General features: G+C 37.8%; 1 protein-coding gene across 1 annotated transcript in view; it reads left to right on the forward strand.

Annotated features, from left to right (window-relative positions):
* Positions 1 to 3,130: 3,130 nt before the first annotated feature.
* Positions 3,131 to 21,149, forward strand: part of LOC140139105 (uncharacterized) — a 40,961-nt gene continuing 22,942 nt past the window's right edge. The window contains exons 1-7 of the mRNA XM_072160887.1: positions 3,131 to 3,201; positions 7,654 to 7,756; positions 8,789 to 8,869; positions 10,622 to 10,824; positions 13,140 to 13,254; positions 14,681 to 14,857; positions 17,565 to 17,643. Coding sequence (XP_072016988.1) covers positions 3,131 to 3,201; positions 7,654 to 7,756; positions 8,789 to 8,869; positions 10,622 to 10,824; positions 13,140 to 13,254; positions 14,681 to 14,857; positions 17,565 to 17,643 — 829 coding nt within the window. The remainder of the gene's footprint in view (positions 3,202 to 7,653; positions 7,757 to 8,788; positions 8,870 to 10,621; positions 10,825 to 13,139; positions 13,255 to 14,680; positions 14,858 to 17,564; positions 17,644 to 21,149) is intronic.

Genomic DNA, 21,149 nt, shown 5'->3' on the forward strand with positions numbered 1-21,149 from the left:
CATAACAAACCATAATTCATTCTATTCAACATGTTCAAATAGAGTACATGAATAGAATACATTAAATCATTTGTTATACTCTCTATAGAAAATCTAGTGGTGCATGCAAAATATAACACTGAATAAATTAAAAAAACACTTACACAATGGATGCATAGTTATTAGTCAATTTAATACTATAATGTGTTGTTAGGAGAAGAAAAGGCTATTAGGTCACCGTATGTCAGGTTATAGGTCAATTGGTTCAGGTCAAATTTAAGCATCAATTTTGAATACACATGTCATGCATGTGAGAGTCTGTGATATCATAATGAGGCATAATTTTGATATTCTGTCTTTAACTGGATAGGCCTATATATCGAGAAGTGCAAGGTGGATATACTAATATACCTTGGGATGTAAATGTTGAGTACAATTTAGAATGCCTAGTTGAGATGGATTTCACAAATAAATATAAAATAGTTACCAAAATCACAAAAGTTAAGCTTACGGAAAACTACCCAATATGGTGGTATAGCATATAGGTGACAAGAAATAAAACGAGAAGATTTGCCCCTTCATTTTGCATACCACTTTGTCCAATTTTTGTTGTAATTTCTTCATGCAAAAAAAAAAAAAAAAAATCAATGGGTGTAGTACCCCCTTAAGCCTTTTTAGAGAGTTTTATTTAAAAGGTACCCCTCTCGGCTTGCCAAAAAATGTTTGCCCCCCCCCCCCTTTCAGCTGCCAAACTCAACACGACAAAAATATGGGATTTGGCTCCCTAAGTATAGGGGAGTCCTATTTTCCAAGTTAAGGGATGGGGTATGAACGTTTGGACAGTATTTATTGTGGGACATGCATTAGAGCACATCAGACATATCGAATTGCATTCTGAATACGAAGAATTTCCTTCTGATATCAAATAATTTTGATTTTGTGAAATTCGCAATGTAATACACATTTTATGGCAAATGATTAAAAATTGATATTTTTGATATTTATCAGTACTCGAAGTAAACTTTATAAATCTGATGACTTATACTTAAAGTGTATGTAGGTGGGATGAAAAGCCGACGATCAATTGAAAGTTTTGACCTTTCGTATTGAAGATATGGATTTTTTTTCCCAAAACATAAAAAAAAGAGGTATTTTTGGGGAAAAAATCCATATCTGCAATATGAAAGGTCAAAATTTTCAATTGATCGTCGGCTTTTCCTCCCAGCTACATACACTTTAAGAATATATCATTAGATTTATAAAAATCTACTTCGAGGACTGTTATTATATCAAAATGTGAAAAATATCAAATTTTAATAATTTGTCATAAAATTTGTATTATATCGTGAATTTCAAAAATGAAAATTATTTGATATCAGAAAGACATTCTTCGTATTCAGAATGCAATAATCGATATGTCTGATGTGCTCTCATGTCCCACAAAAAATACTGTCGAAACGCTCAAAACGCTCATTCCAGATCCCTTAAGCATTCTAATTTTTGGAAAACATATTTTCCACTCTTTTTCATAAACCAATTATCAAAAATAACATAAAACATTAAAATGTTGTGACTCTATACAATTGGTAAGAATTTTTTTGGGCCATTTCCCCTCAAATTGCAGATATAATAATGCAAATTTGACTTAGGTCTATATTGCAAGTTATAGAACTAACTTAAAAAACAAAAGGATTAGGATTTAGCTATGTTGCATTGAGCAAAACAGGATAATATTTTCTAATCCAAAAAAATTAGTACTACTATATTTTTATAGGGAGTCCGAATTTCTAACGGCCTACTTGGACTTTGATTACCAGAGTTTGCACGCAGGGTTCCTCAATATTGGGCCTGGGCGGGGGAAGGGATAAATAGCTACAAATTATTATTTAAACTTAAAGAAATAATAAGATTTCTGACCATTTTTCTTTATGATGAGCCTAATTCTGTATAAAACGATCATAAAATAAAAAGAAAATAGCCAGTGGCGGCACCAGGAATTTTTTTCGGGGGGGCAGGGCGGCAAAGTGAATTTCATGGGGAGCAAAATCGAACACTTTTGCACAAAATTGCCGCAAAAAGTGGAAATTTACGTAATTTTTGGGGTTTTGCCTCAAAAGTGGGGGGGGGGGGGGGGGCAAGAACAATATTGGTGCTAATCCTACCAGCCTGCACTTACCCCCCCCCCCACTGAAAATAGCAATATTTACCGACTCTTCTGAAAATGTCATGGTCAGATTGATTCGACACATGACCTTTCATTCAAGGATCTATATAACTTGAACTTCGGACTACAGTAATCATGATGGTAATAATATCCGGAATACTATACGGAGAATCTTTTCAAGATAATCAGCCATTTTGTTGTACAGAAACTTGTTATGCATCCGTATACTTTGTGCACGCGATATTTGGATTCTTTATTTTGACATAGCAGGCCATTCTGAAAATAAACTACAGCGCATTGGAAAATTAAGGTAAGAAAACTGAACATATTTGAAAATGAAATTTGGTAGCAACAGAGAGTGTACTTAAAAGAGGCATGTTTTGATTATATAAAACAGCTACTCATAATTATAACTGACAAATTTGTGTAAAAACCAACGAAACAACACACTGTGAAAACACCACACCCTATGAAAATATTCATTTACTATTTCGCTATAATAATAGTAGGCCTAAAGTAATCATCGTGCACATTGAGAAATTGAGATACTTATATAGCAAAATGCAAAACCTATAAATTTGTGTAACTATTTTAAACAATTAGGCTATAGGTCTAATTGTCTTTTTTTTAATAATATTTTTTAATATTCATATCAGCTATAGGCCCTACAAATTAGAGCTCAAGTTGTACAAACACACCTGAACAAAATCAGACAACTCACTCAGACAGACAAACACACAGTGCGTGCGACAGACACGCCGACACACACACACCCGACACACAGACACACAGACACCCAGACACACATGCAGACATGCAAAACATGCAAACAACAATAGGCCAATACAAACAATAAAAACAATAAACAGCAAAATCTAAAGGGGAATTTCCCGCACAGGCATGGATGGGCGAATGCATTATGCCAATGTGTGCCACTCCCACATGTAATAAATACCGCTCAACCCTAAATAACCCATCAAAACAAAAATGGCGTTCTGGCAACAGAAACCTTTGCCTCCCGGTTGGGAGGCAAAATATGACCAAAGATCGGGAAAATAGTAAGTACTTTACAGATATAAATCAAACTGGGATCATAATTTTTGTATATGGACGTAAATTAATTGATTTGCACGTGTTTAGAAGGCTGTTTAGCTCGGAACGTTGCCGCTTCTCCAGCCTACAATCTCCATGATCTCGGGCTGCAATTAAATACATGTAGTATGTACAGGGTATATCTGGTTCCATACAGCAATACGCAGTATTGCTGTCTGGTAAGCAGGTACGAATTGAGACGTTGTGAATTGAGACGTCGGAGCCGGTCAAACACAGAGGACTAGCCTACATCCCGTATCCTACTATCACTCAAACAAGCAAATCTCTTCACGAATTCACTCACCTTGCGATCCTACATCATCAGTTGAAACAAACATCTAAGTTTCCAAAAACAACTTTGTCATTCCTCAAAACTACAAGTAACTTCATTAATAAAAAATTGAAATCATACTATTACCCGTTATTGAAAATTTTGTTCGATTTATGTGAACCAAAAGAACGCATGAGTCGAGTTCAGTTTACCAAAATGGTAGCTCCTGCCTCCTGGTCACCTCAGATATGACGTCAGTATCAAGCTGCTTATTAAACGGTGGATCGGATTGGTTGAAATCAACGCCACGCTTTTGACCTTACAGGGGTCAGAGATATGCATATTCATGTATGAAAACAGCGATGCGGATATAGTATCATCACCGAGAACTGAGAATTGCGACATTTTCGATGTTTGTACCGGGAATTTCAGACACAGAGACTCATGGAGATTTCAAAAATTCGTCCAAAGGTAACCAAAGGGTTGGGGATCGCATTTTTAACTATCACTAAATGTTTCGGAATTGAGGTCGGCTAAAAAGTAGACAGTTTCGGGACTGTAATTGGTGTAGATGTCACATTTTGAACAGTGAGCGATAAGTGACCAATTTCATGCTCAGCACAAGTGACTATCTTTACACAGGGTATGTACAGGGATAAAGTGTATACAAAAAGCTAGTGCAACGCAATTGGATGATTTAGTTGATTGGATGATTGGACTCATGTAGCTTAAATAGTTGCATGTTTGTCATATTGATATTAATGACACAGCTTCTTGTACTTCTTGCCTAAATGTCTATAAAAATAACTATGCTTGATTTGAAATTGTAATATTACCGTATTTACTTTAGTAATATTACTTCATTATTTTATCTTACTATAAATAGGGGAATGTTGTATCTATGTATCTATCTATCTATCTATGTATCTATCTATGTATGCCTATAAAGGCTCCGGCAGTTTCGATCCAAATGTCGCCAAATTCATACGGGAGATTGATGAATATACGGGAACGTGTTTAAACTTTATTTGGTTGAAAACGGTCAAGAATTGGCTGCAAAAACAGTGAAAATATGGGTAAAATCGGGTTTTTTGTTATGAAAATCGGTTGTCAGCCTACGCGTCACTGCAGCTGGCCGGCGGCGCCTCGTGCGCAATGCGCACTACGCCAATGGGCGCGTAAACGGCGCAGAGCCACGCGACTGGGTAAAAACGGGTTCTTTGTTATGAAAATCGGTTGTCAGCCTACGCGTCACTGCAGCTGGCCGGCAGCGCGTCGGCGCCTACGTGTGCGCGTAATGCGATTACGCCAATGGGCGCCAGAACGGCGCGAGAGCCACGCGACTGCGAGCCAGAGACCACTGGACATGATAATACGGAAAGAAGGAAAAATAAAGGACAAAAAGGTACATGGACGGGTCACAGGATTTAAATATGATAACGGGTGAACACGTCCGCAGACACGCCATGAGAGGACGTAATAAATACGGGGAAAAGATGTTTGTTGTATAAACAACATGAAGCGGTACTATAAAGAAAAATAAAATTAAAATGAGGACAAAAAAGTATGAGTAATAGGCCAACGGGTTAGCCTAAAGTAACTAAATGATACGGGAACGAAACAAAGAAGGAAAGAAACTAATCAGGAAATGTAAGAAAAAAGAAGCTAAAATAATGAGAACAGAATTAAATAAAAAACATGGAAACGGGAAATCACAAGCAGCAAATAAACAAAGAAGCTAAAGGGAAAGGACAGACTTAGAAAATAATGAGAACGAGGTTAAATAAATAAATAACCTGGAAACGGAAAATCACAAGCTAAGCAAAAGAAACTAAAAAAGAAAGTGTAATAAGAGACAGGTTTAGAAAAATAAAATGTACCTTTTCAATGATTCTACCTGTTCAGTAATTATTCCTGTTATGGTGAACGCTCCCATCTAGCGGGACCCGCGCGAAGCGCGGGTATCCCGCTAGTCCAGAATAAATGAGAATTCATTAGCCCATCACATGATGCACATCGGCGCACCAAAACTGAGATGGCACTTCAGTGCAAACTAATAGGGCAGCGCCAATACGAAAATGTAATACCAATAAGGCACTTGAAACTTGATTCTGAGTATAGCGTCCACCGCCCGCGTTATGAATTTTGTGCCGCGTTTGAGATGTAAAATCTGAAAATAATTCATTATTTTGCAAATTACTACTAAACCAGAAAGAAAATGTGTTCTGCAAAATTTGTAAACCCCTTTTTTGTATTTGAACCCTTCTAAAACTATAGAACGCCTTGAGAACTAGTATTAGATGAATCCATCTAAATATTTTAGCATTAAAAATATACAGGTTTTTGCCCCTTGCCCTTGCTCTATCCAATTATTTCAATTATACCTTTGGGATACCAGGGTAGACTAGAAGAGAAATCAACTTAGCCAAAATGTTTTTACCAGATTGTTGATGTTGTAAATAATTTAACTAGGAAAGACCTAGTTTTGACAAATTGGTGCCAAAAATGTATTTCATAATGTTCTGCATGATTGTTATTTTTGTATTTAATGAGTCAACCCCCCCCCCCCCATTTCCCCAGTCCTCAAATGTATACGGAGAGGTTAGTACAAATTGGAGTGAAGAAGACTGGCATGGTATACTTCGGAATACATTTAGTTTTAAAACTTGAAAAACAAAAAGCAAGATACCGTAATACTTTTATAAATGTGCATGTGTGTTTGTGACATTATATTGCGACTGACGATACCCAATTAGAATGAACAAAAGCGCATAAGCATTGGTAAAAGGCCGCTGATAATGAAACCTTGAAAATAATGAATAATGACATAGTTGCCTCATTTAATGAGCTGAAAAAATGGGACGCTAAACTCAACATTAAGTTTCAATAGCCTTTATATTGTGTAAAAATTCTTGCAAGATTCGGTTGCAAGAATCACAACTTCTCTCATTGTATTGTACAGTTAAGTGCATTGACTATGATAGGTATGATCATCAAATTTTCAAGTAGGATATTTCACATGGAAATTGTTTTATTTGGAAAGGTGATTATTTAACTTAAAACATTAGGGGTCAACCATGTCTGTAGGACAAAAATTAGCAAAGTTATGGGCAAATGTCTTTTTCCAAATTCTGTGACCATCATTGACTGAACCTTAATAATGAATTACTGTACAAAAAAGCAAGTAATGCAGCATTTTTCAGCATGGCGATCCATTTTACACAAAAGCGAAAGTTAATCCATTTCTGTGGTCACAAGTTGGGTGCTGAAGGAGCCCTCTATGATAGGCAATGTGGGCATGATGGATTATGATGGATTTTGATTCTCGCAAACCTAGACGAAATCAAGACCCTGGTATGTTGAAATTAGTATTGTTCAGTCTGTGTACTTTTTTTCACTTGCATTATTTTTGCATCCCAAAATATGCCATCTTTTATTCAAACTTGATTCACTAAGACCACCAACATTACATCTCTTTTTGTACGGTACTTGATTAATTCCACAAAATGATTATTTTCTAAACATTTCTAAGTACCGTACTTCTTAGCAAATACAAATGTCTCAGCAACTCATAGCACACATAACAACTTAAAATGTATGTTGTATGACTGTGACATAATAATTTTTTATTCATTTGCTGTGGTATACATGTATGTAAATGATATCAAAGAGCCAGTGTTATTTACAGCAAGGTATAATTGTCAATAAATTAATGTTTACACCAATAACAATAGCTTTGTTTATACCTGTAACCATAATGGGACCAATACAAGTATTTGAGTCCCAATTTCCATACCCTTACCTTACCCATGGCCCATACACATACTGGGACCTGTACCCGTACTCGAGTGAGTCGAGTCCCAATTTCCGTATTCATACCCGTACCTGTACTCATGGCTCCGGAACCTGTACTCGCACCCTATTTTGGGTTCGGATCTGTGCCCGCACTCATGTTCTCTCTGAGACAGGTACATTTACCCAACTGCAGTTGCTCAAGCAGTGGAGTAATGTGAGCAGATCGCGGTTGCTGACACAATAACCGAGCACACTTGTTTTGCAGCTTTTATTGCTACATGATACATTGCTAGCTAAGCTCCTACAATGTAATTTTAAATTAATTTTTCTGGTTTGTTTTATATAATTTCAGTTTCTTTGTGAACCATACAACAAAGCAAACACAGTGGGTTGATCCAAGACCTGCATTCTATGCCAGTCAACCACAGGCAGCTCCAGCACCAGCACCAGCTATGGTAAGTGTGTGGGTGTCAGGTCAGGGGTGTGGCAGGGGGGAGTGAACATCATACAAACACCACATAGTGGTTGATCAATACTGGTCAAATTAAGTTTTTTGGAAAATGAATACTTTAAAAATGGATATTTTGAAACTTAAAATTCACGATTATACCCAAAATTTGTGAATTTTGGTGTTTTTTGTGGGTCACAAATTCTCCTGGTGCCTAACACAACATCAGATCGGTAATTTGATTGGCCAATTACACATTTAAAGGTGTTTTTAAATGCAGTGGAGTTCCGATTTAGAGAATAAATGACAGACAGGTCCAATATTTTAAGTAGTGGACACTATTAGGTAAAATATTGGACTTGCCTATCTTCTATCCCCGGGCTTCTATCACCCAGTAGAGGACAGTAAAAACAGATTCATATTATTTTTTCTCAATTCCTCATTCTTAGTCTTTCACGTATTGTGCTCTAGAATGTGCTACATACATACTCAGGCCTCGAAATAAGCCAGAATTTCTGGGGCCATTTGGGCCCTTGATCTTAAATGTTTGAAGGCCCTCACAAATTTTTGTGGGCCCGAATTTGGCCATTGGTTTTAACCTATGAACCCCACAAAAAAAGTGAGAAAAATGGTAAATAAAGGGCCCGCCGGATGTATCTTTTGTGGGCCTTCACTGATTTTCGAGGGCCCTCCTTATTTCGAGGCCTGTACATACATGTACTTGTGCCTCAACAAGCGTCTTCCGCAATGACACGGCTGCTACCATCTACCGTGTAATAGACGGTATACAGAAACCAATGAAAGTCACCACTAACATGCTAAGCCAGAGTCACTGACTAAGAATGACGAATTCAATCGTCCACTATCATAACATCAGATAGGTAATTTGATTGCAAATTATGCACAATGCTGGCAGATCGAATACAAGGTCTCGGCTATGTTGCTTATTAACAGGGCCCACAAGAGCAAGAGAGGCCTGTACTTGCTTGGAAGCTAGTGCAATAATTATCAACTATTGTTTTTCTGTTTTTTTCAATAGGCACAACATCGCAGACCACCTGAGCAGATAGCAATGCAGCATATCCCTAAGCATAAATGCAAAACCTGCCATGTTACAGAGGTAAGTGTCAGGGTTGCCAAACCTGCAATTGGTAGCTGAATTGGGCGACTTTTGATGATTTTTCCCTAACTTTTTACCATTTTCAGTCTCATAAAAACCAATGGTTAGTAAAACAATTGGGTGACATTCAAACATTGGCTCCTGAGACTTCTGTACATTTCTTGTCCTGTAGCAGCCAATGGTTACAAAAAAAAAGGAGGTGATTTTTTGATTATTTGACCCATGATTTAACCCCATGAATGCACTGGAACAACTAAATTCTTTCAAGTACCCAGATAAATTTGCCATCTAAAACTTCTATCTTCTTAGAATGATAATTTGACCCACGATTGGACCCTTTGAATGCACTTGAATAACAACAAGGCAAAATATCTAATTCTTGATGATGAGAGGATCGGATGCAGCTTCAGCGTACATGTTGCATCAGCGCATTTTTCAATGATTTTGACTTCAGATACATTGTACTATCATCCCTAATACAGCCCATGGTTTTTTTTGCTATCTGAAGTGAAAGATGGAGCAAAAAAGGAGAGAAGATGAACAAAGAAGTCACTTGGTACCCCAGGGAATTGAACCTTAGACCCCTTGCGTGCCAAGAAGAAGATCACAGTCACAGACCAGTAGCCGCAGGGGTTTTGCTGGCCCAGCCAGCGATTCCATGCATATGACTTATGTGAGATGCTTGGATGCGCAGTGATTATCATGTGATTTAAATCGCGATTTTAATCAATGATTTTTTGAAAAAAAATCATGTGATTTAAATCGTGATTTAAATCAACATGACTAAGTCAAGTTACCCTGATTTTGGAGGTCTGATTTTAGTCGTTTTTTTAAGCCATATTACAATGCATCCTGTCTCGAGACCCCATGGGGTGAAACTCTGTACATTATACAAAATAATACAATGTTAAGGAATGGGATAATAAAGTTTAGCGATGTTTTCATGTATTTGTTGTGGGAGCTGAGAGTACACCAGACCTATTGAATTGCATTATGAATAGGAGGAATGTCCTGGTGATATCAAATAATTTTGATTTTTTGAAGTTTGCGATATAATACAAATTTTATGACAAATTACTCAAATTTGATATTTTTTGAATTTTTGATATTTAACAGTCCTCGAAGTAAACTTCATAAATCTAATGATATTTACTGAAAGTGTATGTAGCTGGGATGAAAAGCTGACGATCAATTGAAAATTTTGACCTTTCATTTTATTGATATACATTTTTTCCCCAAAAGACCTAATTTTTTTGGTGTTTTGGGGAAAAATTCCATATCTTCAATACGAGAGGTCACAATTTTCAATTGATCATCGGCTTTTCTTCCCAGCTACATAAACTTTAAGTACATATCATTAGATTTATAAAGTTTACTTTGAGGACTGTTAAATATCAAAAATATCATTTTTTAATCATTTGCCATAAAATGCGTATTATATCGCGAATTTCAAAAAATCAAAATTATTTGATATCATCAGGACATTCTTCATATTCAGAATGCAATTCGACATGTCTGATGTGCTCTCATGTCCCACAAAAAATACTGTCCAAACGTCCATACCCCATCCCTTAATAATTAAAATATTTATGGATATGATTTCAGACCTCAACCATGGGGCACAATTATTGGGTCACGAATAGCGTGTTTTTTAATTGGGACCCGCCTCTCTAACAGCTAGCATGGAGACTGATATGTTTGTTAACTAGTTTTTAATTTAAATGTATTGATTTTTCACACTTTTTTAAACAGGTCCCGGTTGCAGGGAATGAATGTCGTTTGTGCGAAGTGAAAAAAGCTCAAGCACAGCAGCGAGAGGCCGCTTTAGTGCGTGCAAGAGAGGAACGAGATGCCGCCGAGAAGAAACGCCATAACGAAGGGCGTATCGAGCAGGAACAAGAGAAACGACGTGCGCAGTCGCCGAACGCCGGGTGCAACAGAGTGGTGTGCATGAGGTACATTGTAGGATAGGATCAGGCTTAGGCCTAAAAAAATTGTTTGATTGATGTAATCTCGACCGACCCTAAAAATAGGTCCGACCCTAGACTTTTTTTTGCAAAAAATGAATCAAAAAATCAAAAAAGATTAAAATTAAAAAAAAAGAAAAAATTCTCGATTTTCAGCTTAAAGGAGTATTTCGTGATCCTAGCATCCTCTTTTTATGACATTTTTCAGTACATATCCACTAAAAAAGCATATTTCCAAAATTTCAGTTGATTCCGATTTTGCGTTTGCGAGTTATGCATGATTATGTGTATTACACTGCTCCATAGACAAAAGCGTTGTAATTTCGCTCTGGTGCACCAGAACGAAATTCAAACTTCAAGCGATATCTTTGCTAAACGAAGGAATTAATCTGCAAGAAATATTTTGTACATAAACATTATGTAGCCAGAGGTTTCCAGTGATATAAAAATCTCAACTTTTTTTGAGAAAAGTGGGGGGGATGAGGCTGTGGATCACGAAATGCCCCTTTAAAATACATGTAAAAATTTTTTTTTTAAACCCATTGCCGACCGACCTACCCTAATTTTTTTTTTTTTCATGTTACGGCAATCAAACAATTTTTTTTAGGCCTTATCATCTAGCTTGTATTTGTTCTTGACCTCTTGACCCTCAAGCTCAATTTATACTTGATCGCTTTTGCAGCATTGATGCGCTTGATTTACTTATGTTTTCAGAGCTTCAAGCCACGGTTGTTTGATGTATATAGAATTGGCTTCATTATTAACTAAATGCAAACTATAGATGGTGCTATTTATCCTAAATCATATTTCTTTATTTGCAAGGGGTAGGTGATTAATACTACCATTAAAACAGTTGGAATAGGTGAAACATGCAACAAGGAAATTTTATAAACATAATTTATCAAACAATAAAAGGACTTATTTGTATTAAAAGCTTGGAGGAGTAATTTCCAGTAACTAAATAGCACCACAAATTTAGTAATTAATAGATACATTTTATATACAAAAAAGCTTTAAAAAATGCTGTAAAACTGAATAATTTAGCAAAAGAGGGGAAATTAAAGTTGAGAATTCCTCAAAAGCATCTGTATACATTAGTATGATATCACTTTTTAGCTGCTTGAGCCTAAAATTTGGTTGTACATGATGTTTTGTTTGAAAAACTAATAAATGATCCCATCAAACAACCGTGGAGCGAATTGATCGAAAATTGTTGCTTTTGCTAACAATATACTGTGTAGTGGTACTTAAATATTGTTATCTGTAGTTGCTGTGATTATAGTTGCCAGTAGAGATAAACTCGGAATGATATATCTGAGATCATCCTCAAGGGTTTGGTTAGTTTCTGTGCTCAAATGATGCCGCGCAAGACTGCCAGTCATTAGGCCTGTTATCGACTGTCGTATGTGTCGTATTATCATCGTTATGACCCTAAATCCGACATGTCAAAATAAATTGTCCTTTTTCGACACTTTATAACACATATCAAAAAGAGGGAAAAAATGAAATTTCAATGCTATTTTGTCCGAATAAGCTTACCGAACGATCATGTTTTCATCGGAAAGTCAAAAATTACCTCCTGAAGTTGACCCGAACCCGGAAGTAGAACAAACCAGGAAGTATGTTTACACTAGTCGGCAATCGTAACTCATGTCGGCGTGATTTTAAGCTTATCTATCGACTTTTTTTAGCATTTTAAAATCTCATTACGAGTTTCGACACATGTCGATTGTCGTATTTTTTTCCCTGACGAAGTGTTGAATTAGAAATCATGTGTCGATAGCAGGCCTACCAATCATAGCAGGGTCTATTTTGAGAGATAGGTGATGTCAGATGCAACAAGCCAAGTTAAGCTCTGGTGGCGACTATAATATAAATGCAGTGATGAGCGATTTGGCGACTAGAATATAAGTGCCGTGATGAGCGCTGCACCGCTTTACACAAGCGATTCCCCAATGCTTTCAAAAGTAACGCATGACAGTTGCCTAGCAATCAAGTTTAAATTCAGCTTCACACCTATGAGCTGCACAACAACTGCTTGGAGCACAGACAGCTCAACTGCAAGGGCTGCTTTGTGCATAAAAGGGTTATCTGCTATGGTTAAACAAAGGCAGTTAACTTTTTTGTGCTCAAGGCAGCTAATACAGTTAGCCTGTTTGTGCTGCAAGCAATTGATAACCAGCTGGGTCATTCAGAGGAATAAAAGCTAGATAATTGAGACATTTGTACCGGCTGGAATAGAATCAGGGCCAAAAAGGGAATGATTTAACCTCATAAGTTTACCTGAAATATTTTTCCAACAGGGCACTCTGTCCCACTGCTGGTCCCCGATACTTGCATGTCCAAGACAATATTAAATCCCAAGGTAAAAGCTTAAAGAGGTTTGCATACACACATGCAGGAATCAAAATTCAACTGGTGAGATCGAAGCAGTCAGATCAGTGAATAAGAATAAATGGAACATCTCATGAATAATGAATGAGCTTGTTTATAGTCCTGCTCAGTAGCATTGAATAATAATTAACTGGTAAATGTGCTGACATTGAGTTTAAGCTATCTTTATTCTTGACCATGCATCACCTAGACGATATTAGATTCAGTTCTGGAGGTAAGATTCTGCTCCACAGCTTCCATTGAAAAACATACCCTACATTTTCTTATAACACATTGGGCTATATTCCAGTTGAATTCCATATACCGCCTATGGAAGATTTGATCTTAATCTTCCGTGCACGAAGTGTGAATATCGAATGGGGTTACCTGAATGGGTGACTCAGTTTGAAATCTACATTCCCTGTGTGGGAGATTAAGGTCATGTCTTTATAGGGGGTGTATGGATTTCAGGTGGAATAACACATTTTTGTGCTTGCTCCTTCCACTGTAATCATCATTGAGTGTAAACCTGTGAAATCTCCACTCATAAGGCAAACCCGCTTTTATGTGACCGTGGCCTGACTTTGATTTCCCACTTGTTTTTAATTTGACGGACAAAATTACATTTAACGATTCAAAGTTGGGTACGACCGTACGAAGTTCATATAGACCGCTTAGTCATAGAAGTGCTTGTTCCGCCATTTTGTTTTCCTGTGTAGAGGTCAGAGCTATTTGTTTGGAACTTCTAATACATAAAGGCATTGCTTGAGAAAGGCATGAGGAAAACATCTTTGTTTCTGGGTGCAAATAAAAAGGGTTTTTTTTGCTTCGGCCAAAAAAAACCGTTTGTCTCAAAGCTTGCGCATTTGTAAAATTGCACGATTTGACAAAAAAGAAATGTGGAATTTTTTTTCCAGAAAAATTCGGCGAAAATCAAGACTTTTTTTCTCAAAATACCATTAAAAAAGTCGGGATAAAAAATTTAAAAAATCGCATTTCACATTTGTTTTCAAACCACTCGTGAGCTTTGAGACAAACCTTTTTTTTGGCCTTAGCAAGTTAGCATAGATGTCCTGCATGGGAAAGTCATTACCTGTTGACTTCATTTGCATATGATTAGCATATTACTAGACCAGTCACAGTGTCAAAATGCTAAAATGTGCCCCAAAACAGAAATAAATTCATGGAGGGGGAGGAAAGCCAACACATCCTAAGACTGTCTATTTGGGCTATTCCAGTTGAAATCCATACACCCCCTATGGAAGACATGATCATTATCTTCCACACAGGGAGTGTGAATTTTAAATGTGCTTACCTGAATGGGTGACTCCATTTGAAACCTATGCCCCCTGTGTGATGCATTAAAGTCATGCTTTCCAAAGGGGGCGTATGGATTTCATCTGGAAAAGCCCATTTTGACAGAACAAACCATGTGTGCTTCACTCCACTTTGATTACTTGTTCTAAAAAAGGCTCAAGCACAGAAGCAAGAAGCAGCTTTAGTGCCTGCCAGGATAAGAAGAGGTGCTGCTGATAAGAAACGCCAGCAAGAAACGCATCCAAGTCTGTCTGAGCGTATCAAGCAGGCACAAGAGAAACGAAGTGCGCAGTCGGCAGAACGTCAGGTTCATCAAAGTGGTGTGCATGAGGTACATTGTAGGATAGGAATGCCCCAATATCAGTTCTCGTACTGCTATTCAGTGTGAATTGAAGTGTTTTACCACCATATTAATTTGTTCTGCCCTTCGGGGCACTCTAATGGTGAAGGGGGGTATCAGGCGTGTCCGTAAATTCACGTAAAAAGGGTATTTTTACAGCCTAGGGCACGTTACGTGCGTAACGTGAATAGGATATCAAATTCATGTAAAATTGGTGTAAAAGGGTACATGTTTTTGGAGCTCTTACGTACTTAGGGTAGTTTTGCCAAACGGACTCAAATCTTTCGATGCTAGGCATTCATATCCTAGACTGGAAATCATATATGCAAATGGCATGACGCTACATGACGTATTGGTATTACAATATAGTTTGGCCAATTGTAGAACCTGTTACGTGCCAATATGATGACGTCAATGACGTCAGCTGGCCAATATGATGACGTCAATGACGTCAGCTGGCCATGTATTTACATAGGCCTATTATATCGAGATTGAGACATAGTGGTTGGCAAAAATACGTAAATCGCGTGACTCTACGGACAAAATTTCACATAAAATGCACATTATTTAAGCAGTAGTGAATGAAATGTTAATTTTTATAGTGCTTTTCATGAATACTCATTTGCGTATCAAATTAACTGAGAAAAGTATCGGATTTCCGTAAGAATGAAACTGCCAAATTCGGCATACTTGCCGTGATGACCAGGCCTATGTGACTTCGTCGACAATTGTTGCCGGGAATAGGGGTAATTTCACTTATACTTGTTTAGGGGTGCAAATTTTAGTCTCAGCAATACGTGTTTAGGGTGCTTTTTGTGAGTCCATGGATGCACCTGATACCCCCTTCACCATTACAGTGCCCCGGTTCTGCCATAGTGTAGTGCTGGTAACGTATTCATCTGCAGAAGCATACATCCCTGATTTTTCAGATCCAGGAACAGCCCACTACACCGAAAGGTCATTAGTCCGAAAATGGTTAAAGTTAGAGTTTAGGGCATTCTAGGTTAGGATTAGGGGTAGTATTGGGGTTAAGGATAGTGTTAGCAATAGGTTAGGTTATGGTTAGGGTCAGAGCTATGATTAGAGTTAGGGTCGTATTTAGGGTTAGGAATATAGGTTTATTAGGGTTAGGGTAAAGTTTAGGGATAGGGTGAGAAGTAGGGTTTAATGACCTTTCAATCTGCCGACCTGTAACCATCCAAATCCACCTTTTTGTCCATTCTATCCAGTTTCATTTGGGTAAAGAATATCATTTACATGCATGTTCCCCTTATGGTTTTTGGGTCTTCTTTTAAGGTGGTGATGGTTATTTCAGTAATCAATAGAAGATGAAAATGAATATTTAAGTTGGATGTTACATTTTGTGTAGACAATCCTTTTTTTATATCATGCAACTGGGCCAAAACAAGAAAAAAACCAACCCCAAAAACATGTAAAGGTTTTTTCTTCCTAGCAATGATATTAGATACCATATCCAATATGTGATGGATCTTTTCAGATATTAAAAATGTAGATAATGGAAGCAAAAATTCTATGTTGAATGAAACTTGTGCAAGTTTGCACTGACAATTGCATCCATCCAGCCCAGGTGGTTGACAGGGTTGCCAAAAGATTTCAGCCCAAATCACGGGTCAAATAATCGAAAAGTCGCCCAATTTTTCTCTTTACCATTGGTTTCAATGGGGGAAGGAAACTATCGGAAGTCGCGGGAGCCAATGTTGAAAAGTCGCCTAAATTTTTTCTTAACCATTGCTTTCTATGGGACAGGAAATTGTCAAAAGTCGCGAAAAATCTTTCAAAAGTCGCCCAATTGGGCTACTAAAATCGCTGGGTTTGGCAACCCTGGTGGTTGACAGGAACCCTGTCAGAGAGGGTATGATTCAATCAAGGTGGTGGTTGTGTTAATTTTCAATTTTTCTACCCTCAAAGCCTGATAAATGAAATTTGTTGATTTTGGAGGAATATACAACAACTGATGTGTTTGCAGGATACAGAAAGTCATCTTGATGTACTGGAAAAGATTAAAGGGCTACAGCCCTCCTCCAGGGGATACTCAGTACAAAATGACCATGTTCTGCAATCAGGAGTAGCATTTTCGGCCTTTGGGTATATCAATGACCCCCTTTTTGCTAGGCTAATTTTGGTATATGGATGAGTCCTTTTTCAAAATCTTCTAATTAAAAAAAAAAATTAATTTGAAATTTTCGCCAAAATATTTGGGAACATTTGTCAAAACTAAGACAATTTGGGTTAAATTCGGCCGAAAATTTTGACTTAAGGTATATCTACGAGTCCAAATTTCTTGAAAAATTGGTATATTGATGGGTCCATTTTCAAATTCTCAGCAGCACACCCCTACTAAAACATCACTGCTGCTACTCAAAGAGAGTAGGGTTTACTGTTGGGATTAGAACTACATTTAGAATTAGGGTTGGAGTTAGTATTAGGGTTAAGATTAGGGTTCACATTAAGAGGTTGGGATGGGTTGGGTTGGGATGGGATGGGTTGATGGGTTGGGATGGTGGGTTGGGATGAGGCTGGGTTGGGGTGGGGTGGGGTGGCAGCAATGATAACTAATCTGCACTTTTCAAATAATGTGTTTCCCTTCCATCCATCTTTCTTTTTATATAAAACTGTTATAAGGAACCAATATTTTATTTTATTTGCCTAACTTCTAGTTGTGTTTTTTTTCTTGTAGACCCAATTTGGAGCAGGTGGAGAGGAGGAGGAGGAAGAAGAGGCTGCACCGGTTCTCTCACAAGCACAGAAACAACAGTGTAAGCAAATTGTCGTCATGTCGGGGTCGCTGTGTAGCCATCAAAGAGATTAAACTCAAAGATAACCGACTCTGCCATGAGTACAAAATAGTGTACCTCAAGATTAGTTTCGGCAAACCTTAGTTACACTCCAGCCAAGGCTCCCGCTAGCCTTCAAAAACTCTGCGTCCGGTCGGACGCACAACTGTAAAACCTGGTCGGGAAATGTGCGTCCCACAAAATTTTTGTGCGTCCGTACATGTATGTTAATGTGTTGTCAACAGGGAATACAATTTTACACAGCCCCCGATTCCCGGTATTGCATCACAGTTTGATGCAAATATTTGACTATTTCCTTTCACATTCCTGATGAGATTTTAAAGATTTATGTAAATATTATTGTCAATAACAAATTACGTGAATGCAAACTTGCTGACAATGTACGATAGTTTAGAAAGTTGTATTTTCAAAAGCTTATCACGTCTCACTGCCGTAACTTCCATAAGAATTTTCATTCTTTGACTGGTGACCTCGACCCGGAAGTGTTGCAAAATGGGAGTGGTTAAATGTGAAAGGTCAATAACTTGTTTACTGATTGGTCCATTGGTTATGAATATTAATTATGCTTTATTAGGAGAATTACGAGTGATCAGTCAACGTAATTTTCACGATTTTTATGATGATGAAGTAGGTGAGCTTATAATCACAAATTTTTGGGCTGAATCAACTTGCGTCCGACTGGACGCAACGGGTTGATGAAATTTGTTGAACATTGCGCCCAGCAATGCAAAAATGCGCCTGGACGCAGAATTCGCGCCCAGCGGGAGCCTTGACTCCAGCTTAAGACGCAGGTTATAGTTTGATATCGGGCTTTTGTTTCTGAGAAGCCAATATTATATGTTGGATTTACCATCGCATTACACACAGGGCATTTCTGAGTAGGTACTCTTTGGGTGTAATCTCTATGGTGGATTTACTAAAGCATTATGCACAGGGCAATTCTGAGTAGGTACTCTTTGGGTATAATCTCTATGGAGGATTTACCAAAGCATTATGCACAGGGCAATTCTGAGTAGGTACTCTTTGGGTATAATCTCTATGGTGGATTTACCAAAGCATTACGCACAGGGCAATTTTGAGTAAGGTATTCTTTGGGTATATTCTCTGGTGGATTTTCCATAGCATTACACACAGGGCATTTCTGAGTAGGTCCTCTTTGGTATAATCTGTATGGTGGATTTCCCATTATGATAGCATTACACACAGGCCATTTCAGGTACTCTGGATCTAATCTCTTAGGACTACCAATATTCTTGTTGGACTTCCTAATTATTTTCCAAAAATTACTCACACTGCGGCTATTCTGCAATTGGCTATACCAGTTGAAAGCCACACATCATCTATGGAAGACATTACCTTAATCTTCCACACAGGGTGTGAATTCTGAATGGGGTTACCTGAATGAGTGAGTCCATACGAAATCTACACCCCCTGTGTGGTAGATTAATTTCATGTCTTCCATATGGGGTGTTTGGATTACAACTGATATAGCCGCTTCGGGGATAGTGGTGGAGCTTATGATCGACTGAAACATGTGCATACTGCTTCACCTTTTAAAGGGATTTTTAACGTACTAAAAATATAAAATTACATCATTAGTTATGTATGTTAACAACCAATCATTGTGTCCGTTTGATTCACGAAGTCGTGAACATTTTGACAGTCTCAGTTGTTTAAATGCCCCCAAAATGGCTAAAATTTTGGATATATCGCAAGACACACTACATTCGGGATCTAGACAAGACCATGAAAGCAAAATGGGAATGGTTACTAGAAGATGTAGAAGTGGTCATCAAACCCAGCTGTGCTGGGGGCTGCGCAAAGATGAAAGGAACGTTGTAACATTGGTGAATTCGGAAGAAAAGTGGACGTTCCAGGAAAATGTGGTGCACTGTGTGACAAACCTATTAGCTACGGCAGTCGTGGAAAAGCATGCAGCTTTATAAAGGCCCATTTTACAGCTGAGCTGATGCTCATGAAATGAGTGGGCCCCTGGACCCCCGGCGTTGAGGGGCGAGAGCTTCGTGCGCTACGCTTTGCATTCAGCCATTTGCACATCCCAAGTCTGTTCTCCTGCTTACCCATAGTACATGTATGTGCCCTTTTTTCAAACCTGATTTTACTTCCTGTTTGAAAAACAAATTAACTTTTTTTCATTTCAGTGGTGCGTGATTTGGCGGATAGTGTACAGGGATGTAAGTTTTCTGTCTTTTCCGGATCCGGATCCGGAATACACTGTACCGCACCGTTTTAGGATTTTTTTTGAAGAGTTACTTACATCCCTGTGTATAGTATAGGTGTCTCCGACAGCATGCCATCTATGCACACACTGATTGCATGATGTGTTGATCCTTTTTTTTCCAAACTCTAATTTTATTTTATTTTTTCATAACCAAATCAACCTTTTCATTTCATGTTGAAATTAAAGTTACGCAAGTTGGTAACATCATCAGTCATCCGTGGACGGAATGGAGGAAGCATCAGAAGTATGCTTGGTCCAAAGTCTTCTGTCTTTCATCAGTTGTTGAATCTCTGATGGTTGCATTAGGCCAGTATCACTCTTGATGGTGTCAGGGTATTGAACTGGCCTTCTGCCTCTATTTGGTTTCCAATCAGGAGGGGTCCAGAAAATCAGTCTGGACAGGCTGGTCAATTGTGCGAATGCAGTGACCAGCAAAACATAAGCAACATTGTCTGATCAGTGCAGACACAGGGGGGATGTCACCGTACAACGTACACTGATGTCTCAGATACGCTGTTTTTTCACACACACTGCATGTATTTTCCTTTTATTTCAAACCTGGATTTTGTGTGCGAGTTGGTGGCAACATACACTGATGTCTCAGATATTACGCCATTTATGCACACACTGATTGTATGTGTCCTTCTTATTCAGAGCCTAATTTCATTTTGTGTTCAAAAACTGAATCAACTTTTTCCATGTTAGTGATACATGAATTGATAGCAACTTACACTGATGTATCAGATAGTATTTATGCACACACTGATTGCATGTGTCGTTTTTATTTAAACCCTAATTTAATATTTTGTTCAAAAAACAATAATTTTTTTTGTGTCAGTGGTACACGAGTTGGTAGTAATTTACACTGATGTTTCAGATTGTACTCCATTTATGCACACACTGATTGTATGCATCCTTTTTGTCAAACCATAATTTTATTTTTTTGTACAAAAACGGAATCAACTTTTTCTGTGGCAGTTGTTACAGGCCTGTCAGATCTCCGCAATTTAACAGAAATCCGTTTTTTTCCTTCATTTTTCCAACTAATTTCGGCTATTTTTTCATGCGCTACCAAAAATGTATTTTTTCAACATTTTTTCCTAAATCTTAATTTCCGCAATTTAATACATTGAACTTCCTTCTGCATTGTATAAATGTATGAAAGAGACTAAATTGCCATTGCATGCATTGTAAGTGTATATGAGGCTATATGATACACAAACGC

Source organism: Amphiura filiformis, chromosome 18 (genome assembly GCF_039555335.1).
Source record: "Amphiura filiformis chromosome 18, Afil_fr2py, whole genome shotgun sequence".
NCBI classification, from domain to species: Eukaryota; Metazoa; Echinodermata; class Ophiuroidea; order Amphilepidida; family Amphiuridae; genus Amphiura; species Amphiura filiformis.